This window comes from Spea bombifrons, chromosome 5 (assembly GCF_027358695.1).
Source record: "Spea bombifrons isolate aSpeBom1 chromosome 5, aSpeBom1.2.pri, whole genome shotgun sequence".
Taxonomy (NCBI): Eukaryota; Metazoa; Chordata; class Amphibia; order Anura; family Pelobatidae; genus Spea; species Spea bombifrons.
The window spans coordinates 21,859,820-21,880,261 of record NC_071091.1 but is presented as its reverse complement, the minus strand read 5'-3'; the positions used below and the strand labels follow the sequence as shown (position 1 = coordinate 21,880,261).

Genomic DNA, 20,442 nt, shown 5'->3' with positions numbered 1-20,442 from the left:
TAAGCGCAGTCATTTGTAGGGTCAAATTATAACAACACTTTATCTTTCAGGTTTGTTAATCTAATTTCTGTGGTCTCCGTACTAAGAGCTGGGGGGCTTTTCCTAGAACTTGTGTTTAATCTTGTTGTGTCCTATTAGGAGTCCCGCTCCCGTACCAAGTCACCTGCTGGAAGCAATGGCCATGCGAAATCAGAGAGCCGATCTGGATCACGCAGCCCATCGAGAGCTTCCAAACACTCAGAGTCTCACTCGCGTTCCAGATCCAAGTCCAGGTGAGTCGATGCTTACAGTGAGACAAGTTACCTAAAGTATATGTAATCCAATCTGTGCTGCTGGGCTTTTTCCTGTGGATGTTTTAAAATACATGGGGGTGGAATTTGCCAGAAAGCTGCTATATTTACTCAAGATTTACTACTGTGCATTAATGGCTAAAACAGATGAGTATCTCCTCCAGGAAGGGCTGACCTGACCCTGTATAATGTATAGTTGGGTCAGTGAGACTTAACACTTTCTAAGCATGCATTATGCAAAGCCGACTCTTCCCTGATGGAATTACTTGTTGGGTTGGCCTTTTGTGGCATATAGCGTGAGTTTATACTCCAGCTGCTACTAATTCCCCCTATACACTCTAGCCGCAGTGGCCTGTAAACTCAAATGTTTTAAAGTGCTGATTGGAAGAATAACCACATCCCGTTCCTTATATTCAACGATCTGCCGCTTTCCCCAACCATTTTATAGCTTGTACTCTAAAATGTGTTAAATACATGTATATTGGAAAAGCATCCCAATTATATCCCGATTATTCCTCCTATCTCTATTGGGTTGGTGGTCAGCTGGCATCTGTAAGGGTTTTAATAACTTAAAGGCTGAACCTTTTTTTTTTTTAAGATAAAAATGTGTGCTATAGGTAACTTATAGTTGAGTATGGCTATGAACAGCTGTGACTGTTACGCTTTAGCCGTTTTGGACGTGTGACTCCTAAGTGATAGGAACGCGCAGCTTCCAATGAGGTTGATTCTAAGAAGACTAGGCTTTGTTAATAAGTTCATCTCTCTTTTAGGTCAAGGTCCCGAAGGCATTCCCATAGGCACTATTCTCGTTCGAGGTCTCGATCTCATTCCCACAGAAGACGCTCAAAGAGCAGATCATATACACCAGAATATCGCAGGCGCAGGAGCCGCAGTCACTCCCCGATGTCTAACCGCAGGCGACACAATGGCAGCAGGGTATGTGGACTTGCAGAGTGTTCTTTCTGTACTCATCTTCTACACTAAACCTATGTAATGCTTGCAGATTACAGGAAATGCCTTACACCCGGCATACATAGAGTATTATCAGCTCCCTAGGGACAAAGGCTTTTTACTCTTCGAGATAGGAGAATTTTCACTCTTTGTCCTCGCACACTGGTATTTACTCTCCACAAGCTGTATATGATCAGTGAGAAGAGTGGGGCTTCTTTCTCCTTCAAAGACTAAATAGTTTAAAGGGTTCACAATGTTGTCATGCTATTAGGGGTCCCCTCTTTTCATTCTGATCTGCCTGCAGAATAGTCTGAACTCCCTTTCTTCACTACTCATTATGAGGCTTCTCCAGCAAGAATGATGGCCGAGAAGACTGATTTGGTGGCCATACCTGCAACAGAAACTCAGAGGGTTGGCCCTTAATGTATAATGGTGTTTTTAGTGAATTGCCCCAGTGATGTCAGGCTGTGTTATTACTTGCTCTAAAAGGGTTTTTTTTCTCTTTCAGGCGAATCCAGATCCCAACACATGCCTTGGAGTCTTTGGTTTGAGTCTATACACAACAGAGAGAGATATCAGAGAAGTGTTCTCTCGCTACGGTCCTCTCAGCGGTGTCAATGTAGTTTATGACCAGCGGACTGGCCGGTCGAGGGGATTTGCTTTTGTCTATTTTGAACGTATTGACGATTCCAGAGAGGTAAGCGGAATTGAGGAAAAAATGTAGATCTTAAAATTGTTAGAATTCTGCTGTGTATTCTGTTGGCGTCCTGGTAATTAAGTAGCCTGTGATAATGGGTTTGTGTGTACATTTATGCACAAACTGTCTCTTTGGGGTTTTTCTTTACTCTTGTGTGGATCGACTAACCCTTAAAGTGCCGATTATGTGCAATCCACCATGTTTAATGGGACACTCAATGCATATAACTCTGAAGAACCCCCCCCATTGCTCCTTTTGCACTTTGGAGGAGGTATCTGCTCGGCTATGCACTTCTCCCTGCGTGTTATTCTCTGCCCTTGCGCTGGCACAGGGGAAGCTGTCTGTGGGGGTCTGTGCAGACCCCTGGGGGACATTGTTGCCATTGATTTCGATCAGGGGTGCCTTCCTGCCACTCAGCTGCTTGAAGCGGTCCATGTCAGATCATAGAGCTGGAGGTGCTTTACTCTCGTTTTGGAAGAATGCGTATTAAAGTAATTAACGGCTAATTTAATATACTTCTGTATACTAAACGGTCCCTTTTTAATATTGGCACATGATACTAGCTGTAACAAAACAATGAATTACTTTACCTTCAGCACTCAATCCTGTGTGGGGGTGCCAAGCTTAACATTTTGCCTTTAGCATTTTCTGACCATTTAATGTCTGATAAAACAGGCTTGACTGCATGAGGCAGACTGACAGATAAGTTGCGTTATGGCTGGAGTGTCCCTTTAAACTTTATAGTGATCCGTATGCTCGGAATATAACTGCTGTAACCGTTTTATTATATAGAATGATACAGAGCTGTCATTAAGAAGTGATCCTTTGGGCTATAAGCCTGCAGTAAATGGCCGTTATAGTAGCTTCTGTGTGATACAGCGGTGTACCGCTAGGTGGCAGGATCGGGCTGCATTTATGAAGAGGCGGACACGTGCGCCTACCCGATTGGTGGATGGGACATGTGCGCGCGATAACGTATACGTTCTGCAAACACTTTTCGGTACAGAAAGTGTTCCGAGTCCGTGGGGTTCCGTTCAGAACCTGGCGAGTTGTTTCCTTCGCGTATACAATTTGGCGCAGCGGTTTTCTACCGCGCTTCAATGTCCAAACATACTTTAGCCCTTCACCCTTTCCATCTTTAGGGGAAATAATTAAAATTCAGACTATTGCGATATATGGTGTAGTTTATATATGTGCAAAGGATCACACGTGGCTATAAAAAATGGAGAACATCTGCCGGGCGCATAGACGAGGCCTACGAATCTGCAAGCGGATTTTTCCTGAAAACGCACGTAAAACACATTCCTGTAATCGCAGTAGTAATTGTATTAAACGCTTTCTTGGGGAACACGGACATCCAGGCAGTATTGAGCGTAATTACTCAGCTCCCGCTCATTGCGCTGGTTGCAGCGTGGCGCTCTGGTTCGGCTAATGCCATGGTGGTGGCGGCTTCGTAGTCACGCATTGTGTAACTGACTTACGCGTGAATGACATAAATCCGTAACTACGTGGTGGCGCCCCGTTCCGGCCTCTGTCCGCCATTTTATCGTTGGTGATGGGATTCGGGGCGGGGAATTCAGTGTAGTGAGATGGCAGCCGCGAGGCGGGGAAAAGCGCGAAATGGCAGCCTGACCACGTGCGTTGAGCGCGCGCAGCTCTGTGGGACGTCACTACTGCGAGGCGGGGTTAACCCAATCATTACCGATATCGTAAAGTAACGTGGCGCTTCTACTTGGATAAACGCTTGGGGTTAAGTGGGTGTAACGTCCGGGCTATACGTGGTACTGTTTACCGGTTGCTGGATTTGTTAGACGAACACGTGTTAGCGGATAAACATGTTAAAGTGATATCAAGGCGCCCCTATTAAACGTCTATAACGCGGCAGTCCAAATTACTGAGCCTTTACAGCCATACAAGCGCACACTGCGTTAGATGTCAGGTTTTGTTGCTCTGGGTTTGTTCGCATGGCTAATGCTTATTTCCTACGTTGCGATATTAAAGTGTTAATGCATTTGCTAGCATTGTTTCAACCCTACATTATAAGGCATGTAGTATAGAACTAGGCCACCGTTTCTAAGTATGTATAGAATAAGATAACGTGGTGGGGTGATTGAAGTATTCCATTAAATCCGTGCAGCCCTTGTGTTGTCTGTATATTCTTCCACATCTGATGCATGCTTTGTTTTTTTCTTAAGGCCATGGAACATGCAAATGGTATGGAGCTGGATGGCAGGAGGATCCGCGTGGATTATTCCATCACCAAGCGTGCGCACACCCCGACTCCAGGCATCTATATGGGGCGGCCTACACAGTGAGTCACTTAACCTGCAGTCAGGTTCTATGGGACTAAATTATTTTTATTTATTTTTTGAAAGCTACAATCTGTGGCAAAAGTTATTTTGTAAATTGTTTTTGTTTTTCGCCATACAAAGGCAGCCAGAACCCTTTGTCAGTAAAGCAGTAGATTAAACGCTGTAGAGCTAGCTTTATGGGGAGAAATGTTAAACCATAATGTTCTTTATTTCTGTTGGGTATTAAAGGGATTGTTCCACTTTCATCAATCACATTAATACACCGCTCAAAGCATGTAACCAATAGCTTGTTTACTGATACCAGTTAATGTTGCTAGTTAAATAATCTATGAATCTTATTTTTTTTTTCTTGCAGTGGTGGAGGCAGCAGCAGCAGCGGTGGGGGTGGTGGCAGCAGCGGTGGCGGAGGAGGAGGAGGTAGCCGCCGGCGTGATTCTTATTATGAGAGAGGCTATGACAGAGGTTATGACAGATATGAAGAATATGATTATAGGTACAGGTAAGGTTTTACTTTACAACCAAAACTAGACTTATTTTTTTATTGCGAGTCATACACCTGCATCTGGCTGGAACAGTAAAGTTTGTTTAAGCAGAAGTGGTGTTAAGAACCTGAAACTGTTCATCGTAGGAGTTAATTGTTGCAGTTAATATAGCATCCTGTTGCTTGGCCTGACGAAGCATACGGTGTATATTTCTGAGTTGGGAGATTTCTCTTGCAGTGTTCACACACTTCTAATCTGATCGCTGCAGTGCTTTACATACTATAGGCTTGAGCAGAATGATGACCGCTGAAGGATTTTTGATTTTTTTCTGTATGCATTCATTTTAAGCAGTCTGTTAAAATGATGGGCTTCCTGTAGAACGACTACATTTTGTTGCTCCCGACCTTTAGATGGTTAAGGTTTGATAGCAAAAGCAAATTGGGTATTGCTTATAAATTACCTCTTTCCTATTGCCTATTGACGTTTTTCCACTCTTGTTAAAAGTGAGCCTATAATACTTTAGTCCAGTGTGCAGGATTTATCACAACTACCCTAGATGTGTGACTGACTATTTTCCTACCTTATTTTACAGGCGACGATCCCCTTCACCATACTACAGCCGTTACAGATCCCGATCAAGATCACGTTCATACAGTCCAAGTGAGTAAAGTAGCTTTCAATTAAAAAAAACAAAAAAAAAAACCTTGGGCATTTAAACATGCTTTGGATTGCTTGCCTATCAGTGTGTTAACTATCTCTTTGTTTTTCTTTGCAGGACGTTACTAAAGCGAACTTTTTTTATTTTTTTTTTTGTTTCGTTTTTTTAAACGGCTGAAGCATCCTTTACAGTCATCCAGATTTGATTTAGAACTCAGCACTCTGGCTTATATGTACTGTTATGTGAGTCTTAAAACAAATTTATTGTTAGTTTGTTTGTAAGAAAACGATGAGTAGGTAATGGGCTATACCTGGAAACAGCCCGGCTGTTCAGGAGGAATGTCTGCTTGCTGCTTTTGTTATACTTAACATAGGTTCTGGGTAACTTTTTCTTATCGGTTACCCTTTTTTTATTTTTTTGTGAACCATTTAATGTACACTGATTGCAAGGGAACTATTTTTGTGTGATAGTAAATACATGTATAATAAAATTATTGAAAATATTTCCTGTTTCATGTTTTTATACCATGCAATGCATGCAGATATCGAATTGAGTAAGAGAAATGGTGTGTGTGTGTGTGTGTGTGTTTAGCATATGAATGGTCTCTTGTAGAGAACACGTTTAGACAACAATAGTGTGTGTGCGGTGTCAAAAAAAACAAGGAGGGCGTCTGAATCGAATGAGCACTTACTCACGCTCTGGACCTCTACTACCTGCTTTCTGCCAACCATTCCCCGCGGCTCAGCTTTGAGTTTGTCTTGCTGCATTCTCTCCAGATCATCTGTTTTCATGGTCTCTTGGGTGGAGCAGTGGCGCAGACTACAAGGCCATTCTCGCCCCCATTCCTGCAGTGGGCAGAGCGGCTGTGCGTGGGGGGCTCTTCTGTTACGCAAACAATATGCTTCTGTCCCTTCGCAATCTCATGAGTGCTAGTCATCAAAATGCATTATTTGACGCTCTGGTTAAAAAGGAAAAGGTCCAATTCAGCTGGTCTCTGCTGCTGGAGATATGTTTTAAGAGTAGGTCCTGCCTATGAGCTGCATTGATTTCAGCTGGGATAACTGGTGTATCTGGAAGCACTTACACCCCATCTGACCCTCGGGCCAACATTCCCGCTAATCTGTAACTACTGCACAACAAATTTGTGTGTGGAAAAGGCTACTACCCTATTACCTCCCCTGCTCCAGAATCTAGCAGTGTGCTCTGGATATGAATGCGAAACGGTATTGAAGATGATGGGGAATTAATGCTGGTTGACTATAGAAGTGATTTGAAGTTATGTGGTGGGCATGCAGATGGAGGGGGTGATGTGGGGGATGTGAATGAGTTTTTGAGAGGGGTAAAGATGGTCAGGGGGGGCAGCTCTACTCTTAAACACACAAACTGCTTACACATAAATGCATATACAATCAAAAAGGAAACTGAACCAAAGTAGTTCAAACTACAACGTACAGAATACTGTCGTGACCAAATGTGACTTCTTAGATTGCATTTATATTAAAGCCATGTAATGAGAGTCTAGTTCAACTCGTACTATATATATATATATATATATATATATATATATATATATATATATATATATATATATATATATAATTATCTATATCTATATCTCATGTCTAACAGCAGGGATCCTCAAAAGTTATAAGAAGGTAAAGGGTTTTATATATACTCTGCACATATGCTACTAAAAGCAGCTCGTGTGTCATGTCTTGTGCTCTTGTATAAGAGTGTGCACCCGTCCTCACCCCCAAAGTTTGTTTTTTATGGCTGCAGCATCTATTTGTGTGTTCATTTGTGCCGAAGATCTTTCTCCTGGGCAAGCTTTCCTCCGTTCCTCATGTAAACTGTGGAGGATTCTTCACCAAACAGGTCGTTATGCCTGATGAAGGTTAATCCAAGGTGGACCTGCATAATGCATAGTTCAGTCTGTGGCTTACCTGGTAGCAAATTGGTCCAATGATTTGGTTAGGGGTGGTAGGAGTGATTTGTAGAGGAAACATTTCCTTCAAGCGACCTCAAATGTATATATTTACAATTTTGCAGCTGTAAAGATGAAGTAAAAAAAAAGACCTGAACAGCGTTAAGACACCCTCCTAATATTTGCACAACCTCTGGCAACACTTCTCTAAGCTGTTGCCCCTGCTTCATTTTTTGGTCTTATTGTGATTGCCGGCCTCGTCTCTGGGGCTTCATACTTGTCTCCCAATTTAACAAAATTATGTAAATTTGCTGTTCGTATCCGAATTATCACAAGTGCAGCATTTATGAAGGGGCTGAGCTGGCCCTGTATGATGCATAATTCAATTTGCAAGATTTTTTTTTTCTTGCTGATTTAACCGTGAAATATTCAGAGCCGGCCAAGTTCTTCATGCTGCTGAAGATCACCGTGGTCTCCTATATGCAAGCAGTCTCAATTGGTTAAACCAGTGACATCAACCTGATTTAGATACTGACATTATATTGAGCAGAATATGAGCCAGCTCCAGAGTAGTTACTTTTTGGAATTTACCTATTCACTCTTACATTGTGTAAAGAAAAACACCCGCTGAGTTCCCAGGTAAGACAATAAAACAGGAAAGTATTGTGTTAGCCTGTTTGGAAAATACCAAATTTAAAGTCTCTAAAGTGGGTCTTCACAACACAAAAAAACTTACATATAAACATACTGATTTTGTTTTATAAAAAAGTCAAAATACCATATTTACACTTATATATGTACTCATTCTTACAGTAAATCTTTGATGGAGTCATTTACCAGGGGGTGGGGGTAAGAGTCATGGCTTCCAATCAGTTACTGGTTTCTGTAAACCTTCTTGCTCATTATTTTCTGTAATGGACTTTTTTTTTACCATTCGCCTGGAAAACAAAAATGTTGCATTAAGATTTTTTTAAAGGTTTGGGAGTTTTCAAGAATATTTTGCGTCCAATTAGTGACTACATAATATTTCCCAGCGGCATCTGAGCTGATTCACAGACCATGTCCCTGTGTATTTAGATCTTTGTTACAGGTTTATAACTTTTGCAAGTAAAACACGTCAAATGTACACAGGAAAGATGAGAACGCTGATCGCTTGAAATACCTGAAAACCACTTTTCTTCAATAAACAATCTAGTGGTAGGTTTTCTGTAAAGAACACAACAGAAATTGTTGAAATGATTTAAATAATCTGTTTCACGTTACAGTCTATGTACTTGGGATCTAAACGTGAGTGGAGATTGATGAGCAAGGTAGGTGCCTGTATTACAGCATGTTGTGTGATTCTGTTTACCTCTTTATTGTAAGCACAACTTGAGCAGCCTCATGGATTTTAAAGGAGCAAATTGGCCTTTTTTTCTCCTAATTCATCAACTTACTGACTTCATACTCTGAACCCCTTGATCCTGATTAGCTGCTTATTTGAATTCTAATTTGTATGTTAATTTAATTAAAACGTCCTCTTTTGCTAGCTCTTGCTTGTTAAATCACTTTTTTTGCTGGTAGACATCCAGCTTACTGCTCGGATTGATTAGATTTGGAAAGTCGTTTATGAACAATATCACATTCATTGAAACGTTGTTTATCTAGTTGCTGGGCACTGGTCTTTGGTGTTCTAGAGTGTAATAATAAGAAATGAACTGAAGTCATACCCAGTAGATCATAGAATGGAATCACCTAGAATGTAAGTTCCTGCGGGAACAGGGCCCTCCATTCCTCATGTATCTGTATGTCAATTGCTTGTCATTTTGTACATGTCGTTATCTGTAAAATTTGTACCTTGTACAGCGCTGCGGAATCTGTTTGCGCTTTATAAATAAAGTATAATAATAATAATAATAAATGAAGATGAGAACTGATAAATGTGTTAAAGATTCCAGTTATAATATGTTGTGACAATAGAGCAATTGGAGAACAATGGACTTAAAGCCGATAAGACACAGATAATAGTCAGACTCCTGCAACAGGATACAGGCTACTGCAATAGGCTGAGGAGGATTTTTCATAGTTTAATACTTCATCGGCTTCACTACTGTTTGTATTCATGGAAAATCAAGGGTCAGGACAGAGTTCTATGGTTACAGGAAAGCTAAAGGTCTGTACCTGAATAATGAAACAGAAAAACAGAGACCAACTTACTTGCTGAATGGGCACTAAGCAAGAGTAGAGGGATCCTTATAAACAGTAAGAGGTGGGACAGTTACTTTTGTGAAATATTCATCTCACTGAGCGAGGTAGAGAAACGCATCAAACGTTTAGGCGCATAGATGTCCATGGTCGACATGCTACAGGGTTCCCAACCCATGTAAGATCAGAATTGTGTTTCTGAGAGATTTGCCACCCTCCAAGGGAATGATTGACCCTGATAAACATCACTAAAAGATGATAGGCGGATATAATTAATTTTTTCATCACTTGTACTTGAGGTGGAACCCATCTAACTTTCTTGCCTAGGGTTCCTAAAAAAAATTTACAAATTAATTTATTGCTTCCCCCTCTGGACCTACTATGTCAGAGGTACTGTATGGCCTCTATTCACTAAGACTTGCTTTATCGCAAAAATATGATTAAACGTTCCCCCAGGGTTTGAAGTTCAAGCTTGGCTTTTTTCCAGGCCCGAGTCTCTGGCTACGTTAGGCTACTGCGATACATTAAGCATTCAAGTTGCACAACTCACCTGGAAAGATCACCTCCACATAGGTCTCGCTAACAGATAGAGGTAGCCATGTTTAAATGGTGATGTGCACAGTGATCTGAAGCAGCCTGCAGGAAATAGTTCACAAAAGACTACCAACACCTGGATTTTGCTGAGAAGTCCTTAAAGACACCCCTGACACCCCTACTGTAGAAGAATGCATATCAAAGTGATCTGTCAGTATTTTAATACGATTTCTTTGGAAATTAAAGCAAAATAAAAATACGGTATTTATCTGACCTAGAAGTTGCGGTCCTGCCGCAGAAGCTGCCCTCCTCCACGGTTCGACATGTCTTGACGCTGATCAGTGACAGGGTATTTCTCTCACTGCATCCGAAGTTTGCCGAGCCCAGAGCTGAGCTGACCGGAGGGAATTATATCACTCTCCAGCTGAACGCATCTCCTGCACGCCATTTATTCGTGGGTAGTGTGGAAATGGGCAAAGGCATATGGGGGACCTGTAGAATACCCTCATGTGTTTGCAAAACGGACAAGTAAAAGTAAATGGGCCACACACCTATCGCATGCAGTAAAGTGCAGATGATTATTACTACCTTTGATGGCCGGAGTGTCTCTTTAACATGTGTGCATTGCTACTCTATTCCCCTCAAAGGGTGGCTTTGTTCACATTACAAGGCAAAGTGCTCCACGATATTCTGGGATACATAATGAACAAAGTCTTCTCACTACTTAATGCGTCAGCACCTTGTCTACTCTCTAATATGTGATATGTTAAGGAAGTGTCATGAATAATATTAAGGAAATAGTGCTTCTCTTATATTCACACTCATTTAAAACACATTTCCACAAGTGTGATGTGCTTATTATATTCACAAATGTCTGTATTTAATGAGTGTTATCGTCTAGGAAGTCAATTCCTGCATCTTTTTTTTTTTTTTTTTAGAGATGGCATTAAAATAGATTTTCTTGACTTAAATATATAGCTTCTTGTAAAATATTGGACCCTGGGTGTAGCGCTGCTTCTCCGGTTCTCTGGGTCAACACTCGAATCCCCTGGGTCGCCTTAGAAGGGGTCTTGACAGGCCCCGCTCCCCGCCCATTCCCTGTTTAAACAGAGGTGTTTTCCGAGATGTCAGTGGGACTGCCCACCGAAGTTAGCAGGAACGCTAACCTTTGCTATGTTTTCTCCAATCACATCAGGCTTTATAGGAGAATACCCAGAGCTGTTATCTTGGCAAAGGGAGGTAGCCAATAACTGTGTGACACATTTTTTAAAAAAAAATTATCTCCTGCTTTCCTTGTAATTCTTGTGGAAGTTACAAGAATCCACAAAAGTAAGCAGAGACCACCAATTTCAACATACTGACAGGGCCGGCCCGACAATGGAGCCGAGTGGGGCAACTGCTCCAGGCGGCACTTTTGAAGGGGCACTTTGCCGCCCCAAGCCCTTTTTTTTTTTTTTTTTTTAAAGCGAAAGAGAGAGAAAGGGGCGTCGAGTGGTTTTCGCTTACCAAGCTGTCAGCACCCGCTCGGCGCCCCTCTCTCCTCTGCGGCGAGTCTCCCTGTCCGGTCTCGGTGTCAGCTTGTAATGCTGAGTGCCGGAAGATTACCTTATTTCTGGCGCTCAGTATTACAAGCCGGCACCGAGACCGAACAGGGAGACTCGCCGCAGGACTGCTGAAAGGCAAGTACAAGGGGGGGGGGGTAAGGGTAGATAATAGGGAGGGAGGGAGAGGAAGGGTAGATAAGGGGGGGGCGGGGGCATTTTGTCTTGGGCCGGCCCTGCATACTGAGGTCACCCTGCGCTACACACTTCCTGAAATCTCATGTGTATGACATTGGAAGTGGTAAAGTGACATAAACATTATGATGCGTGTGATGTATACACTGGCAAAAGCTCATTCAGGAACAATGTTTCCCCCAGTGAGAGATTTCCTGGGACAGATAGCTGATTTATTTCATCCAGCTTTACTTGGTAACATTTATCTATTTTCTATACTCCAAACATTAATTTCTATGGAGATTAGATGCAAATTAATAAAAAGTGGAGAAACCAGTGGAATGCTCCTGCGGATGGACCATTCCGATGGTTGCTATGGTAATGAGAAAAAATTTGCACCAGAATTCCATTTTTATACAGAATCCCCATGTTACTCATTAAATGTGTTTCCTTTCTTTCGTGCTACTATATAGGTTTTTGTCTTTATTATGTCCTGTCTGTGTTTCCTGATCGCTTCTATAGAACGTGTTTTCTTATTGTCCTTTGTCAGTTGACACGGATCTGGTATTACATCACAACTGCCGTATCCCATGGTTAATTTGTGATCCAAGTGGTACCCAGCTTAATGTCGATATTGTATCGTCAGTACCGAAGATGATGAAATGGTTCTTGACATTTCCTTCCTGTCCAATTTTGGGACATGTCCTGCTTGAGCACTTTTCTTTCTTCAAAAAATATGTTTCCTTTCTGACTGCATGGCATTTAAACTTTCACATCCTCATTCTCCCAAGTCTTCTTCAAGCTTTGTGTGATAAAGCTGAACCAACACCATTTTAGGTGGCTTCTGTTATATATATTGTGAATTATTATGAAAACATGGCTGTGTTGCTAGAACTTACTTCTGGGCTTGTTCTTATTTTTATTTAATTTATACTCTGTGTCGTATAATGCTATAAACAAAAAATTGGCGTAAATTTTCCATCCGTCCCAGGTTATGCACGAGGACAGCCTTTTTTAGCCTCTTACCTGAATGATGGGTGAGCATCAGAATTGATTTCAGCATATAGTATCATTTAATCTGTATCAGTGTCATACTTTGGGGGAGGGGTTGCAGTCGGCTTCAGGTGCCACTCATCAGGGGGTACCACACTGGCACACAGGGGTCGTAAGTCTCCCAAAAATTACCTGTCTCTCAATTTCTCCCTACCTTCTCTGCAGACCACTCCTGTATCCCTCTCACGCTTTCCATAGCTCTGCTTCTTCTCTTGCCTCTTCTTGTTCTTCTGTATAGTATATGCCCCAGTTACCAAATATGTACCTGACCTGTATACAGTTAAACTCTTTTTCCTTGGGAAGAACAGCTTTTTATATAGCTGTTCTTCCCAAGGAGCTGTCCCACCTACGCAGCTAAACCAAACATTTCTATAACTAAGGCAAAAACTGCACCTGCCCTAGCTGCAGCAGGGTATGGGGGTTACTGCTTTAATCATCATTCCTAGTATTGCCGAATACACGTTTCACATCATTTTTAGGGAACACTAAATTGTCATGTGACATAAAAGCAGGTACTAACACGGTATTGCCGTAGAAACTGGAAAAAGCTTCTTAAAAGTCTCTGCATTCTTTAAATTGTTACTTATCATTGTATTAATGAAATCTTTGGAGGAAATTGCAGTGAACACATTATTTTATCATTCGAAACACACTATTTGGTAAAAAAACAAACATTATATTGTTTCTCCATCAGATTGTAAACTCGGTCACTGTTTTCTGCTTTTGAATATCCATGTTAATCTGTTTATCTTATTCTGAGGTGTTCAGAAAAATTAAACCTAATTTAAATTACACCTAAAGAGGATAATTCAATCTTTTTTCTTATTTCATGTATTTGGATAATGCAGTTTTATGTACCGCTTACTTAAAGGTGGGCCATCCCAATCCACATAAAATTCAATCTGGAAATATTTTCTCCCTGTTAATTAGGGTCAAATTTGGTAGTTTTACTATTGTTTACTTGACAACCTTATAAACAGCTTTATAAGCACTTTACCTAGGAAACCTATTTTTTTCATGTTAGGCTAAGTTATTCATAAATGTATGGTTTAAGGCAAACCAACAATATGTGTTTTTCACCATTCTTTCCCAGTATATGCCTCCAAGCTAAACGTTTAACCCCTTAAGGACAATGGGCGGTCCCTAAACCCATTGAAGACAATGCATTTTGAGCCCGTATATGTACGGGCTTTGTCATTAAGGGGTTAAATACAAAAATAGCATTGTATTTATGAGAGCATTTTGCATATGCATGTTGGGTACTATTCGGCGTGTTGCTGGATATAAATCGGGTTTTTGTTTACTCAGTTGCACCTAACTTGTGGAAGAAATCCTAAGTAAAATTCCAAAAATGTGTTGATGGACTATACATATAAAAATGGTATCAAAGGAACAAATCTCTTTGAGATAATCTATTTTTACTTTGGGAAGTATTTAAGCCATTTTAAGCTGACCCTTCCCCAACTGCATAAAACAAGTATGGTGACAACCGGTTGGATGACAAAAGATTGATCATCCAACATGACCTTTTGTCCTCTCACACTTGTTTTCAATACAAAACCTTAGTGTGCTGGAAATCTGATTCCTTTCACAACAAGTAAAGTGAAGATCTGAAGAAGACTAAAAGTTGCATCCCAAATTCAGGAACTGAATGCTTTTTAAACCTCAGCACACAGTCATGCTTTTTCGGACCATTCATTGATATGCGTTGATGTTAATGAAAATGTAAATGACACTAGAAACTAGTGTATATTTCACTCCCAAACCCCCCCCCCAAAGAGATGAGTAACATACTACAATTTCCCCGTCTGCACTCCAGGAGAACATTAATCAAACTTAGTTTCTTGTCTCAACCAAACCTTTTCCTAATTCCTTCTGGAATTTGGGGCAAACAATAGCCCTTCCCCTTAAACCAACTACATGTCATACACATCTCTTAGTACAGCAGTGGTTGGTGAGTATAGGAACTAGCTTTCTGGAGTCAAATATCTTATTTCCTACACCCCATTTGTGATAAGATAGATTTGTGTAGATTCCATTGTTAATGATTGTTGAAAATTCTAGCTACAAAAAGATGGTCTGTTTCGAGACCCTAAGAGGTAAGAAGTAATTTGAGGTATTGATTTTAATACAGTCCTGTAGACCATATTCAGTGTCCACAAGTGTGGTTCTAAGCATCATAATCTTTAGCACAACTCTTATGGCTTATATCTGCAGAGAAGGCAAAAGTCCTTGAAAGATAGTATATGCTATGGAAGAAATAGGGTGTTAAAATTTGGTAAAGACCTTAGGATGTACCTGTGGGATGAAGAAAGTATGGAAACGGTGAAAGTAAAGCTGTGAGAGCACAGGAAAAGACTAAGTGGAAAGCTAATGTAAGGAGATGGGGCAAGGACTATGGTGACTCATTTTCTTGTGTTGTTCTAGGTATCCATACAAACTGACACAACACAAAGTAGTATTCACTGTTGAATGACTAATGTCTGAAATCTTCATTTTAAATAAACCCACACAATTAAGAGGCAAAGTTAATTGTGTTCTTTTTATAGGGAGATGTGTGTTGCATTTAAATGTTAGCTGCTTATAAAGTGTTTCTTAGTGAAAATGGAAGGGGTATGTTTGTATGTATGTGAGCATGAATGTGTATGTTTGTATGTATGTGCGCATGGATGTCTATGTATACGTGTATGTGCGCATGGATGTGTATGTTTGTCTGAAATCCTCATTTTAAATAAATCCACAAAATTAAGAGGCAAAGTTAATTTCCACAGGGAGATGTGTGTTTATTCAAATGTTAGCTGCTTAATACAATGAAAATGGAAGGTGTATATACGTGAGCATGAATGTCTGTGTGTAAGTGTATGTGGGCATGAATGTCTATGTATAAGTGTATGTGAGCATGGGGGTCTATGTATAAGTGTCTGAGGGCATGAATGTCTATGTATAAGTGTCTGTGGGCATGAATGTCTATGTATAAGTGCATGTAAGCATGGATGTGTATATTTGTGTGTATGTGAGCATAGATGTCAATGTATAAGTATATGTGAGCATAGGTGTCTATGTATAAGTGTATGTGGGCATGAATCTCTATGTATAAGTGTATGTGGGCATGAATCTCTATGTATAAGTGTATGTGGGCATGAATGTCTATGCATAAGCGTATGTGAGCACGAATGTCTATGTATAAGTGTATGTGGGCATGAAAGTGTATGTTTGTATGTATGTGGGCATGGATGTCTATGTATAAGTGTATGTGGGCATGGATGTCTATGTATAAGTATATGTGAGCATGAATGTCTATTTATAAATATATGTGAGCATGGATGTGTATGTTTACAATGTTTCTTAATGAAAATGGAAGGAGGGTGTATATATGTGACCATGAATGTCTATGTGTAAGTGTATGTGGCCTTGGGTGTGTATGTTTGTATGTATGTGAGCATAAATGTCTACAAATAAGTGTATGGGGGGCATTAATGTCTGTATATGTGCATGTGGCCATGGCTGTCTATGTATAAGCGTATGTGAGCATGGATGTGTATGTTTGTATGTATGCGAGCATGAATGTCTACGTATATGTGCATGTGGGCACGAATGTCTATGTATAAGTGTATGTGAGTATGGCTGTCTGTATAAGTGTATGTGGGCATAGATTTGTATGTATGTATGTATGTGAGCATGAGTGTCTGTGTATGTGTGAGCATTAATGTGTATGTATAAGTGTGAATAAGCATGGATGTGTGAGCATGTATGTGTCAGTTTTTGTGTGTAAGCATGCATGTGCAGAGCTGGCACCCTGTGCGGACTACTCCTCTGGCGCCCCCTTCTCACTACCTCCCCCCTCTGCCCCTTCTCACTATCCCCCCCTCTGCCCCTTCTCAATATCCCCCCCACCCCTTCTCACTAGTCCCGGGCAGGCGCCCCTGCTGCCAGGGTGCCCTGTGCGGCCGCACAGGTCGCACACCCCTAAGGCCGGCCCTGTGCATGTGTAAGTGATGTGAGATGGAGTGAGTGTTAGCATGAGTGATGTGAGGGCAACTGTGTGTTAGAATGAGTGTGTAGATGTGTGTTATTAAGTATAGGTGCATGTGTTAACATGTACATTTGTGTGGGTATGTTGACATATGTGTGCCAGAGTGTATGTTGGAGGGGGTAAGAGGCAATGATGGCACATAAAGCTGTTTGGGGGCACTGCAAAGCTGGGGTCAAAGATGACACAAACAGGCTGTTTTGAGGTTCAGGTGGCAATGATAAGCTGCTTGGGGCAAAGGTGGCACTCACAAGCTGTTTGGCGGATGCAAGGAAAACGTTACCTGGTCCATAAAGACAAGGCTGGATGAGTTTGGTGTGGAAAAACTTGACTTGACCGCCCAGGGTGCTGACCTCAACCTCAAACACCTTTGGGATGAACTGGAACGGAGATTGCGAGTCACTCCCGCAGACATACTTCATAGTTCCCACAGACACACATCAAAATCTTGTAGAAAGCCTTTCCAGAAGAGTGGAAGCTGTAAAGGGCGGGGTTGCAACTACATATTAATGTCTATGTATTTAGAAAATGATGTCATAAAAGTCCTTGTTGTTGTAATGGTCAGGTGTCCTAACACTTTTGTCAGTATAGTTGTCCATATAGCCTCCTCAGCCTGGAGTATTCAAAATTTTGTTATGCTCATGTTGTTCTACAACCACTAGTGGCCGTGCTTCTCACTCTGGCGCACCCAGACCGCATGATTGCAAGCAGCTGTTCCTTGTTACCTGGATTAAGCCTGCCTATATAAACCTGCCTTTCAGTCAGGGCCTTTGCATTAATGTGTTTGGACCGCTTTGCTCTGGCCCTGTACCTGACCCTGTATTGTTCCTGCCGTGTGCCCTGCCATTGGGCTTCCTCCCTGTTTGGTGTTTTCATACTATAATGTTTATCAGAGAGTTGCTAATTTGGCAGATCTATGTGTTCTAGATGTGCTATGTCTGCCCTGATCTACTAGACACCTTCACTCCTTATCACACTGCCTTGTGTTAAAAAATAGAATGGCTCAGTCTCAATTAGGGCTGCAACTAACGATTATTTTAATAATCGATTAGTTGGCCGATTATTTTTTCGATTAATCGATTAATCGGATAAAAAAAAACAATATGCAAATTTTTCGTTTATTTAAAAGAATTTAATGAACTGGATGTTAAAAAACAACTTAAAATTTACATTAACATTCTTATTTTGTTATGATGTAATAAAAAACAATATTTTCAAAGTACAAGAACCCAAACACAATATTTATGAAACAAAATAACCCCAAACATTCTGAAAAGAGGTGGACTATTACTGTTCAAGAAACTTTGCCCCAGCACTTTGCACTTTGCACCCAGCACTTTGCACCCAGCACTTTGCACCCAGCACTTTGCACCCAGCCCTGGCACTTTGCACCCAGCACTTTGCCCCAGCCCTGGCACTTTGCATCCAGCACTTTGCACCCAGCATTCAGCACTTTGCACCAGCACTTTGCACTTTGCACCCAGCCCTGGCACTTTGCACCCAGCACTTTGCACCCAGCCCTGGCACTTTGCACCCAGCACTGGCACTTTGCACCCAGCACTTTGCACTGTGCCCCTGCACCCAGTCTCTAACTCTGCCCTGCACCCAGCCCTGCCCCCACATTCTGCCCTGCCCCCACACTCACACTCTGCCCTGCACCCACTCTGCCCTGCACCCACACTCACACCCTGCCCTGCATCCCCACCCCCACTCTGCCCTGCACCCAGTCTCCCACTCTGCTCTGCACCCACACTCACACCCTGCATCCCCACCCCCACTCTGCCCTGCACCCAGTCTCCTGCCCTGCACCCCCCACCCCCACTCTGCCCTGCACCCCCACCCCCACTCTGCCCTGCACCCACACTCACGAACCGCTCTGTGCGAATGGAGCCACTCGCACAGAGCGAACCGCTCTGTGCGAATGGAGCCACTCGCACAGAGCGAACCGCTCTGTGCGAATGGAGCCACTCGCACAGAGCGAACCGCTCTGTGCGAATGGAGCCACTCGCACAGAGCGAACCGCTCTGTGCGAATGGAGCCACTCGCACAGAGCGAACCGCTCTGTGCGAATGGAGACACTCGCACAGAGCGAACCGCTCTGTGCGAGTGGCTCTGTGCGATCTGTGCACATAGACATGAAGAATACTTACCTCCGGAACGCGTCACATCCGTCACGTAGCTAAAAGAAGGCGGAGACTGCAGAGCGTGTAGCAGAAGCGGGGAACGCTCGCGGAGGTAAGTAAAAGGAGCCGAGTGCTCCAACAACGAATTGATCACTCGATTAATCGATAACGGAAATCGTTATCGATGATTTCCGTTATCGATTATTATCGATTTTATCGATTCGTTGTTTCAGCTCTAGTCTCAATCATGCACTGACACACTGGTTAATGAAAGCCTACGGATGAAAGGATTTCATTGTAGAAGCAGGACTTTCATTAGCCTTTCCATAAAGAATCAGCTCAATGATTCCATTTGTTCGGCCAGCATAAAAAAAGATGTAAACTTACCTAAGCTTTTCGCACCTCAGATCCTTAGCTAGCTCCTTTTGCGACCGAAGCAAGAATGAAAAATTGTGCCCCACAGCTATTTCTTTTACAGAGGCTATTTTGTTTACACTACCCTTACACATTGCCTTTACACACATCTGCTCATAAACACACATATACACATATACTACCCTTACACATGACTTCCCATAAACACACATATACACCTACACTGCCCTTACACACAGCTGCCCACACACACTGCCTTTACACACACCTGCCCATTAACACACATATACACATACACTGCCCTTATACACAACTGCTCATTTACACTGCCTTTACACACCCCTGCCTTTACACACACATATGCACATACACACACCAGCTTATAAACACACAAATAGCTACACTGCTCTTACACACACCTGCCCATACACACACACAAGCTTACAAACACACATATATATACACATACACTGCCCTTACACCTCTTTCTCTCCTATCTCTTAAATTTTCCATCCTCCACCTTCCATCCGCCATCCAATTTTGTGAGTGCGAGGTCTGTTCCCTCATCGCTATGTGCTGTGTATTGATGCAGAGTGCGGGGATGACCTTATGTCCCGGTGCTCGGCATCTGTTGACAGACCTTGTGTTCCCTCATGTTGGGCCGTTTAGAGGGAGATTGTTATCGGGCGGCTGTGCGCCCCCTCGCAGCTGCGCCCTAGGCGAGTGCCTCTCTCGCCTTGCCCTTCCTATGGCCCTGCTGAAAAGAGTGGCAGCCTTCAGGTCTGCAGATAAAATAAGTTTATTGGAACAACACAAGTACAAATAATACTTACATACTGTATACAGCACTGTATGTTATGCTCAAGGAGATATCTTTGGTGCGATTGCACAGTACCTTTATGGCTCGTCATGCTGTCCTTGGGGATATGCGGGATGTGCAGCACAGAACATTGACAGTAATGTGCGATAGAGGTTTGTACCATAATAGACACGGACATCTATTTTCTTTCTAAGGCATTCTTCATATATTAATTTAACTGCCATAATAATAGCATTAATTGGTTAAAGTTACATTTTTCCTAAGGAATCGGGAGAGTTTAATTCAATAAGCTCC

General features: G+C 42.1%; 1 protein-coding gene across 4 annotated transcripts in view; it reads left to right on the top strand.

The window, feature by feature from the left end:
- The window catches only part of TRA2A (transformer 2 alpha homolog), a 40,027-nt gene that overhangs the window by 3,845 nt on the left and 15,740 nt on the right, over positions 1-20,442 (top strand). The window contains exons 2-8 of one of the 4 annotated variants that reach the window (XM_053466608.1): positions 139-272; positions 1,061-1,226; positions 1,750-1,938; positions 4,134-4,249; positions 4,606-4,743; positions 5,325-5,392; positions 5,508-5,537. In XM_053466608.1, the coding sequence (XP_053322583.1) occupies positions 139-272; positions 1,061-1,226; positions 1,750-1,938; positions 4,134-4,249; positions 4,606-4,743; positions 5,325-5,392; positions 5,508-5,518 (822 nt within the window). In that variant the 3' untranslated portion in view covers positions 5,519-5,537. Of the gene's footprint in view, positions 1-138; positions 273-1,060; positions 1,227-1,749; positions 1,939-4,133; positions 4,250-4,605; positions 4,750-5,324; positions 5,393-5,507; positions 5,893-20,442 lie in introns of those variants that run through there. The other 3 variants (XM_053466606.1, XM_053466607.1, XM_053466605.1) reach the window with 3 other exon arrangements.